At 39.5% G+C, this 9,571-nt stretch overlaps 1 protein-coding gene across 1 annotated transcript; it reads right to left on the minus strand.

The window, feature by feature from the left end:
- Positions 1–345: 345 nt before the first annotated feature.
- On the minus strand, positions 346–4,705 carry c1qtnf7 (C1q and TNF related 7). The gene is made up of 3 exons (XM_072388736.1): positions 4,514–4,705; positions 2,707–2,943; positions 346–1,074 (listed from the first exon to the last, which is right to left on the minus strand). The coding sequence occupies exons 1-3, from the start codon at positions 4,533–4,535 to the stop codon at positions 446–448; spliced, it is 888 nt and encodes a 295-aa protein (XP_072244837.1). The 5' UTR covers positions 4,536–4,705; the 3' UTR covers positions 346–445.
- Positions 4,706–9,571: the final 4,866 nt, after the last annotated feature.

Here is a 9,571-nt window from a genome sequence, read left to right on the forward strand (position 1 = left end):
TTTCAGGTGCATAGACTGCACTTCCTATGAATAAAATAAATGTAACCAAACCTCACCAAAGTATTCTGCAATTCCTGCAACATCAGGAGAAAATTGATTGATTTTTGACTGCTGTTGATCTTTTGTGCAGACAACTGAAAGAAAAAAAATGTAAATCTCCAAAACAAATTCTCCCCTTAAGGAATATTTATTCAAGATGTCATTAACACAACTCTCACTAAAAAAACAACAACTTTATTTCATTTAGTTTATCAAATAATATAATTTCAAATCAACAGAAAATGACAAAAGTAGAAATACAGTATTGCTACAAAAGTAGCAATACAAAAGTAGCCAATTACAATCATTTGTATAAAAATATAGCTAAACCATACTATATGTGTTATAAAACAATGGAAACAACAGTGACTAGCAGTTTGGGGTTTTTGTTTTGTGTTTCCGGGTTCTAAGAGTAGTCCTCTGCCAGTGTGTCAAAGTAGTTTGTGTCTGCATAGAGCAGGAAGCCAGAGAACAGGCTGTCGGCCCAGCCAGGGTCTGCAAATAGACCGTTCTGGTCGGGGAAGAAGATCTCCATCCAAACTTCATCTTCTGGGTTCAGGTACATGGCAGTGGACCCAGAAGCCACATCATGGTTTCCAGTGTTGGCGTCAAAGGTTTTGATGCGATACTGACCATTCTGCACCAGACCGATGGCTAGGTGTTTGTTGGCCAGTGTGATGTCGTAGGAGAAGTAATAAATGCCAGGGTACGCACAGATGAACTTGCCCGTCTGCGGGTTGTAGTGTCCGCCTTCATCGAAGAGGACCTTGTTGAACTTGATGGGGGTCTTTTCTGCAGGGTAACTGCTGGTGATTCCCACTGAGAAAGCAGATTTAGGCAGCAGGCTACCACATTTGCAGATTCCGGCAGTTCCATGGGGCCCTCGTTTGCCCTTGTCCCCTTTATCTCCATCGCGGCCCGGAGGACCGGGAAGGCCCACATCTCCGTTTTCTCCTGTAGGGCCTCGTTTCCCAGCAGGGCCACGTTCACCTCGCTCTCCGATCTTGCCCGTTGGGCCTACCCTGCCCTTTAGGCCTGAAACAGAAACATCACATCCATACCATCAATTCTGCACTGTCATCAACAAAAAGTATTTCTCTTTTGATCAGTTCTCCATTAAAAGAGTTGTTTTCAGTTTCTTGAAGCAGACTATTGAATCAGTGGAAACTGAACTCCACACCCAGTTGTCATGTATGAAGTCACCACTGGAACACAGCCATCTTGACATACGAGCAGCAAACGTTTGTCTTGATTCTTCCACACTACCTCTTAACCAGTTGTCACCATCCACACAGCAAATACCCTGGAGCAAGGACACACTGCATGTTTGAGCAGGCTCTGTTAGCCTGAGCATGTGCTGAAATTAATGGTGTGGTTTGACACATAATGGAAAACTTTGGTGTGTGACAATTGTTTATCCCTGACAGATTTACTGCAGTCAAGACTTCATAGGTGATAACAGTATGATATTCCTGCTGGGTGAGGCAAACAAGCACAATCCTTCCACATATTTTTGGCATGTTATAGCATCCTTTTCCTGTGTGAAAGACTTAGCTCCTGAGCAATCGTGAGAAGTGAATTTGGTGAATAATCATGATAAACTGCATGTTGTGTGGGAATCTTGGGAAAGGTCAGAGCCTACCATCTTACAGAATCCAACCTTATTTAATGGGAAGGTAGTCATGAGTAAGTTGGGTTATGATATAATTATAATTATAATAATAATATCATAATATATATAATATAATAAGTCGGGTTAGGTTATAATAGTTTATGTTTATGCATTTAGCAGATGCTTTTATCCAAAGCAGCTTACAAATGAGGATATAACATTACAGCTAACATTACAGCTAACATCAAAGCTAACAATAAGCTACATAGAAGGAAACCAAATGGGTTGATGTGGACTTAATTTATTGAATACAAATTCAAATGCATTGAACTGCTTTGTACTTAAGTGGACTTGAACTTTTTTTAAAGTGCCCTAACTTTACTTAACAGAAATAAACTGAATTCATCAGTTTATTTAAATAGGTCATATGTTATCTGCGGACTATTTTTACTTAAATAAAGAGCCATAGAGCGCTTACATTAAGCCAGAACGTTAAAAGAAGAGCAAACACTGGAACTGTTTTTGGTATCTACCAAAAGCGGCTCCTGTCCACTGCTATCTGGATCTGAAACTCAGATCTACTTGATCCTTTGTGTAAAGACAGCAGCTTTTAGCCCGTTAGCACATATTGTGAAGCGTGGTGTGTGAAATTTAGAATGGCTTTAAGTTGTTTTCACTTGCTTGTTAGCGAGATATACTGGTATGCTCAAAGGCTGTTGTTTTAAAGCACACTGTCCATGTTTGCTCGCAGCTGTTTATCATGGTCATGTTCTTCTTTAGAAAACAGTGGCCTGAAGCTTGTTTACGCTGAGTTGTCATTCATCTTTAAGCCTGTAGTAGATGCTGATTTAGACAAGTCCTCCATAATTTGAATGACATTTCATTTAATAACTAAATTCCTTTGTGGGGTACACAAGTTCATTTCCTCTTTGCTCCAGCTGATGCCAGCCATTAGATAAGAAATCTGTGCTGTGCCAGGTTTTATTTTCTTGCACAGATTTGGTAGGGATTCTTTGTCAGCACATATAAACTATCTGTTTATGTTTATATTATACCTGTGTCTCCCTTTTCTCCCTTTTCCCCCTTCCTGCCATCTCTGCCATCTCTTCCTGGGATACCCACATTCCCATCTGCTCCCGGAGGGCCACTGGAACCTGGTTTGCCTGGCAGGCCCGGTGACCCGGGGACACTGCAGATCAGTCGCGGCGTTCCTTTGTGCTTGGTCTCAAACAGCTGTCCAAAGACGCAGTGGCAAAGACAGATCACTCCCATCAACAACCATATCTTCAAATCTGTAGAAGAAGAAAACAGGTATCCTTTTATGTTCAGCGTCAGTTTCTCAGAAATTGTTCTGTTTGACAGGATAAAGTTGTGGTGCCAGACTGTTCCTTTCACACCACCATGAAGCACTCACGGAGTTGTTGTCTGGGTGGCAGACAGAGCAAAATCGTGTCAGTGAAGCTAATTTGTTATAAGATGAGGCCAGATGTGATTTCATAATTTGGAGCCTTTGGTTCTTAACGTTCCCATCCAGCTACAGAATCACATGAGAAAAACCTCAAACAGAATCTTTGTCTCTGTTCCAAGTTCTCTTTCTGCCAAAACATTCCTTACTTATGACACAACAAGCAAGAACACTTTCTGTCAGAGGGACCTAAACATGAAGCAATGGAACTGAGCAGATATTTTACAATCATGTTACTTGGAGAGGAAGTCCAGGGCATAACCTCAGCCCTGTTTCAATAACAGAAAACAATTAAATCAAAATAACGCTCATGATCCAAAAGTGGTGAACTGCCATGTTTCTCTTCATTCAGCAAACTGTACGGATGCCGCACATCAAACATTCCGCACTGATGAAGTCATATGGACATATACTGACAAATTGTGCTCTCCTTGGGGAAATCTCTAGGGAGTTCAGCAGAGGGATTTACAGATATGATTAATACACATGCTTATTTTTGGCAGATTTGCCAACGTAGGTGTGAGAATGTATCTGCTGTTTGTCTCTGGTTGGTGGGGGCGTTGGAACATTTGTGTCAGCGCTATACAGAAGGCTGATCCCCTTCAGAGACTTTACACAGAAAGTGAGGGTTTTTTCGTCGTTGTTACACATGTGCAGCTTGTTGGCACATCAGACACACACGAAACACGTTGCTCTGAACTGATCCGCCACCTCATTAGTGCGGCATGTTTTTGATTTCGAGGGAAATGAGATGGTCACAGAGCCAGCGAGAGGTCCTGTGAGAGAGAAACCCCCCCCCCCTCAGTTCCGCTCAACTGTGATGATGTCAGCGCTGGTAAAAGAGTTGTCTTTAAAAAAAAGATCCTCTTTTTAACAACACACCAGTGAGGACAACCAGTACATGCATGCAAACACAGCTGCACACAAATATGTGCTATTACAAGCAAAACTCTTTAAAGGCTATGAAACAGTTCCACAAGGGTATTTATCAAAAGTCTCACAATAGTTCTTTGAATGATGGAAATATAAAGACATCTATGTCCAATTTAAGGTTTAAAACGTGTTACTTTGCTCTTGAAGAGGGAGAACAAGGCAACTTCTGCTGGTTGGCTATCCTACACAGAAGATGTGTGCATCTGCGATGAGAAAATAATCCTTAACTGAAGTCAGAGTTTAGCAGTGATTCCTACTAGAATTTATTACATGACCTTTTAACACATCAAACTTCTTCTCCTGTTTTTTTGTTTTGTTTTTTTGTTTTTCCAATCAACTAGGTGCAATGTAACAGACCACATAATCAGGCTTGCATGCATAAGTTTCTGTAATGTTTGTCATTCTCAGTGAGAGATGTCCTTTGAGAGTCAATAGACAGAGCAGACAGACATACGTATTCTTACCCCACACCCTGCTGCTGTTCATCTCCAGATCAGAATTCTCACTGTTGTGTGCCTCTGTCCTCCTGTCTGCTCAGATTCAAGTCTTTTGCGCGATGCGAGTCTATGCTGAGCATGTTACTCTCACACATTTGCGTGCAGAGCTCAGCTGCTTCGCTGTTGACAGCTTCTCCGAGTGCAGCAGCAGCCTGCACTCCCTCCCTCCCTCCACTCACCCTCCTTTATCCACTCCCTTCTCTCTGCCTCATAAACTTCTCAAACAACTGTCATCAGGCCAGACTCATTATGTGCACACAGAATAATCTCCATTATGTCATGCATGAAGACTAATGTGGTTAGTGTAGATGCCAGCAACTTGGATATTTTAAAATGAAAAGAGATCAATGCATGACAAACCTCATTTGTGACTTGTTGACCTCAGCATGCAAATTTTATTTGCATTTCTGATATCTACCCCAAGATGGCGCCAAAAGTGACGTGATGTTTCATTGGTGGACATCAGGGATAATTTCTTTTTCACATACTAAGAATGGTTTTCCATTTACAGATAGCACATAGGAAAAAACAAACAAACAAAGCATCACAAAGCAAAATTTTGAACATTGAATGAGGGGTAGATATGTATAGTCCACACAGGCTGAATCCTGTACCACTCTTTGAGCTTGACAAGAATGAAAAGATGGCCCCAGAGAATGAACCTATCAGGGAGGAGTTCCGATGAGGATGGTAGAAAACAAAGTACGAGCAAACCTGGAAAACAATGACGAGGCTCTGGCCAAGTGGAAAGTAAACTGGGTGTCATTAATACTGTGCTGAGTGAAGAGAGAGCAAGCACATACACCTAGGAAAACACTAAAAAAAAAAAAACTAAGGCGCTTCGAAATCAAAATGCAAAACCCTGGAAGAACCCTTAACTCTGACCTACAAAATTGCCTTCTGAGTTAAATTCATTCTCATTATCTTCAGCTGTCCTTTGTTATTACTGCTAATCAGCTGGGTTTAGCATGCTAAACCAACTAGCAATATATATAATAGCAAATATTTGCACAGTTGCACTATGTGACCCTTCTTTTTGAGTAACATTTGAGTGTTTTCATCAGAGCATGTGTAACTGTACTGCCACTTTGGTGTAAACTAGAGAGATTAACACAGTGTTTTCAGAAAAGTTAGATGACGTACCTTTATATTCTTTTTGATGTAACAGGTGCCTTGGCTTTGTCACGTAGCTAAGTCGCTTCATTGATAGCGGAGGGCTTGAGCCATCTAATAGATACAGTGTTGGACACATTTATTTGAAATTTTGGATTATGCTTTCGAAACAGGGAAACATTAATACAATCACTAAAAGTACCACAACAACCTTAGTAAAAACATGTATATTATCTTTTTTTTTAGAGCTTCTCTTGGCTTAGGTTAGCCTAGCCACTTAGCCTTCTTATCAATAACAGGGATTGAGTCATCCAATAAATTATCTGGAAATTATGATAAAGCTGTCTAGAAATATGGTAAATGAATGGTTCTTGTATAACGCTTTTCTAGTCAAGCTGACAACTCAAAGTGCTTTCACACTACATGTCACGTTCACTTATTCACTCATACAGCACACAATACAGTGCTTTTTCTCTAATCATTCACACACCGATGGACACATGGGGTTCAGTGTCTTGCCCAACACTTTGACATGTAGCCTGGAGAAGCCTGGAGTTGAACCAACTTTCTGATTGGCAGGCGACTGTTTGGGTCAGTGAAACACCAGCACTGTCCAACAGTAGCAGCATACTGCTGTCAAATCACCATTTGTCATCATTTGCCTGTAGATACATTGTGTCACTGCATCGAACAGATCAGTGTGTGTGTGCAGAACAATTTTCTCCAGCTAAACTCAGACAAAACTGAAATCATTGTCTGTGGCCCACAGAAACAAAGTGTTGTCAGTCACCTTGAGACTCTCTCTCTAAAACCTAATAATCAAGTTAGAAATCTAGGGGTAATATTGGACTCAGACCTGAACTTTAACAGCCACATTAAATCAATAACATCAGCAGCTTTCTACCGTCTAAAAAACATTGCCAGGATCAAAGTGTCTAAACCAGACTTAGAAAGACTAATCCATACGTTTGTCTCCGGCAAGTTAGACTGCTGTAACAACCTGCTCACTGGGCTCTCGAAACGGGCTGTAAGGCAGCTGGCTGCAGTACATCCAGAATGCTGCTGCTCGAGTCCTGACTAGAACCAGGAAATACGACCATATTAGTCCAGTACTCAGGTCTCTGCACTGGCTTCCTGTCGCTCAGAGAATAGACTCTGAGAACCTCAGGGAGGGGTCTCCTGTTGTTGCCCAGAGTCAGGACTAAACAAGATGAGGTTGCTTTTCAGTTTCATGCTCCTAAAATCTGGAACAGTCTTCCAGAAGATGTGAAACAGGCCTCAACTCTGACAATGTATAAATCCAGGCTGAAAACAGTTCTATTTAGCTGTACATATGACAACTGAAAGTATTTTATCTGAACTCTTCGCTTTTAATTTAATGATTATTTTTATGTTTTTTGGAATGATTTTATTTGCCTTCACATGATTTTATGTAGCTGTAAAGCACTTTGAATTGCCTTGTGTACAAATTATGCTCTACAAATAAACTTTCCTTGCCCTTGCCTTGCTGTCTGCTTGTGATTTCAGCCTAAGGAATACTTCTGATCATTGGTGGTGAGCACATTTCTTCACTGGATCCACAAATGCAAATGAAAACTCTTAACATGAAAATAGCAACAACAATAAATTACATTTAAACAAAATCAAGAAGGGCTTCTGTGTTCTTTGGGTCCATGTTCATTTAAGACTTTGTCAATGACAGAAATAGTCCAGTGGTAGGACATATGAAATTGTGAATTATATTAAGAGAACATGGATGTTATATACTTTATGCTAAACATGGCAAGATCACTTAGTTTATCATTGCATTGTCAAAAAAGGGACGGATTACAAATAGGGGTTCATCAGTGCACATGGCTATTATATTCTGTTTTGGAGAACAATGAACATCCCCTCTACAGCATCTTGGCAGGACAGAGGAGCAGTTGCAGTCAGAGGCTCATCTAGGACTGAGAGGTTCAGGAGGTCCTTTGTCACCACAGCCAAAAGGTTTTTTAACAGTGACTGCTGACATTTTTCTATTCTACTCTGTTCTATTCTATGTCATGCAACAAATCAATACAAATAACATCTTTTTCAGGGACGTTTCAACTTATTTCAGCAAGACGATGCCAGACATCATTCTGCACATATGGGTTGGCCATTGTATTAGGGTGCTAAACTGACCTGCTTGCAGTTCAGCCCCGTCATCCACTGAAGACATTTGGCACATTAAGGAACAAGATTAGTACGCGATAGCAAACATCTGCCAAGGTTTAATAAGAAATTCTGGATTCAGGTATAGATCTGGTATAGAAAAAAGGTATAGAAAAAAGATCTACTAACCAAACCTATTACATAACCTCCTAGTTGCATGTAATCAAACATACAGCCCAGAACTGTTGGGATTAAAATAGGTGAGAACAAATAAAACTTTAATCAGTTTCCTCGGTTCTGAAAAACGTGTGGTATTGTTAACAGTAGAGGTGATGCAACACAGGGATAAACCTGCCTCCAACCAAGCTGTTCTGAAAAATTTAACTGGCAGCCATTTAGAACTGAGGATATTTGATTCATCCATCCATTTTCTATACCCGCTTAATCTGTCGGTCGGGTCGCGGGGTGGGCTGGAGCCTGTCCCGATGGTCATCGGGCGAGAGGCAGGGTACACCCTGGACAGGTCGATTTTTGATTCAAATATAAAAAAAAATGTGACAATTTTGACATTTTATATGTCCCAATGCCAATAAAACCGTGGGCATATTTGACTTTCAAAATCATCGTCTTCAGCTTTGTTTTTTTGGAAACTGGGTTATGTATGAAGCCGACAAACTACAGCTCAATAAGGAAGAAGAGGAAATGCATACAGCCAAATTGTGTCCAAACAGAATGGGTCTTTATTCAGGAAGTGAAAGAAAAAGAAAAAAAAAAAGAAGATTGTAATCAACACCCCATTTAAATACAAAACCAACAAAAATAAAAATAAACATGATATTCATTTTGCATATCAAAGAACCATTCAGTAATAATTACAATCCAAACACCTCATAAACCACTTCAGTGAATCTATACACAAACTCTGATTTAGAAATTAGTCACTTTAACAATAAAATTACAAATATTTAGCTTTAGAAATAATCAAACTCAAAATGATATCTTAGCAATTAGCATCTTAAATTATATATAGTGTGTTTTCACATAAAAATACAAAATAATACCAATGAGGTTTAAATATGAAAAAAATTATTCCAAGAATTTTGCTACTATTAAACGAAATAAAAATGCGGGATAAAACAAGATGAAAGGAAATAGAAATATGCATGAAAAAGTCTCTCCTTTTGTTAGCAAAACACTATCCAAAATAACTACAATCATTTACATCAGTACAAAGATATCTGGATTTAAAAATACTTGCAATGAAAAAACGGGGTTTCTTTTTCTGACAGTAAAAAATGACACTGTGGATCAGAAATCTGCAAAATATGCAATGAAAAAAATAAATCTGCATTAAAAAGGTTTACACTGTAGTTCTTACTTTTATACAAACATTAGAAACAGTATTGCACATCACAACACAGATTCGAGGTTAGTCAGCCTTTCAAAATGTGTTATATTCAAGTTTCAGAGCATCTACGAGGACAGGCAGCCGAGGCCTCGATGCAACAGGGGAGAATCTCAAGTGTCTTCCCAGAATGAAATAAAACCTTCATGTTTCCTTCCTTCAAATGAAACGTGTCATGTGTATCAAAATAAGAATCGACTGTGTATCAAAAACTCTGATGATGTCACGAATGACATGATTCTTTGTCTTTGAACAGAACTTTTGGACATTATGGGGGGTGGGGGTGGGGGTAAATTGGAATATTAGTCCTATTTAAATAGAAAAATACAATCAAAATCAAATAGTCTTTTTTTTCTTTTTTGTCTACAAAA

Source organism: Leuresthes tenuis, unplaced genomic scaffold (genome assembly GCF_036924035.1).
Source record: "Leuresthes tenuis unplaced genomic scaffold, fLeuTen1.0.hap1 SCAF_7, whole genome shotgun sequence".
Classification (NCBI taxonomy): domain Eukaryota; kingdom Metazoa; phylum Chordata; class Actinopteri; order Atheriniformes; family Atherinopsidae; genus Leuresthes; species Leuresthes tenuis.

Bases quoted from the DNA above. Each gene is read 5' to 3' on its own strand.
- c1qtnf7 (XM_072388736.1), bottom strand. From the start codon at position 4,535: ATGAACAGCAGCAGGGTGTGGG. The intron at 2,944-4,513 runs GTAAGAATACGT...CTTCTTCTACAG, and splicing joins GAACAGCAGCAGGGTGTGGG to ATTTGAAGATATGGTTGTTG. The intron at 1,075-2,706 runs GTATAATATAAA...TTTCTGTTTCAG, and splicing joins GGGAGAAAAGGGAGACACAG to GCCTAAAGGGCAGGGTAGGC.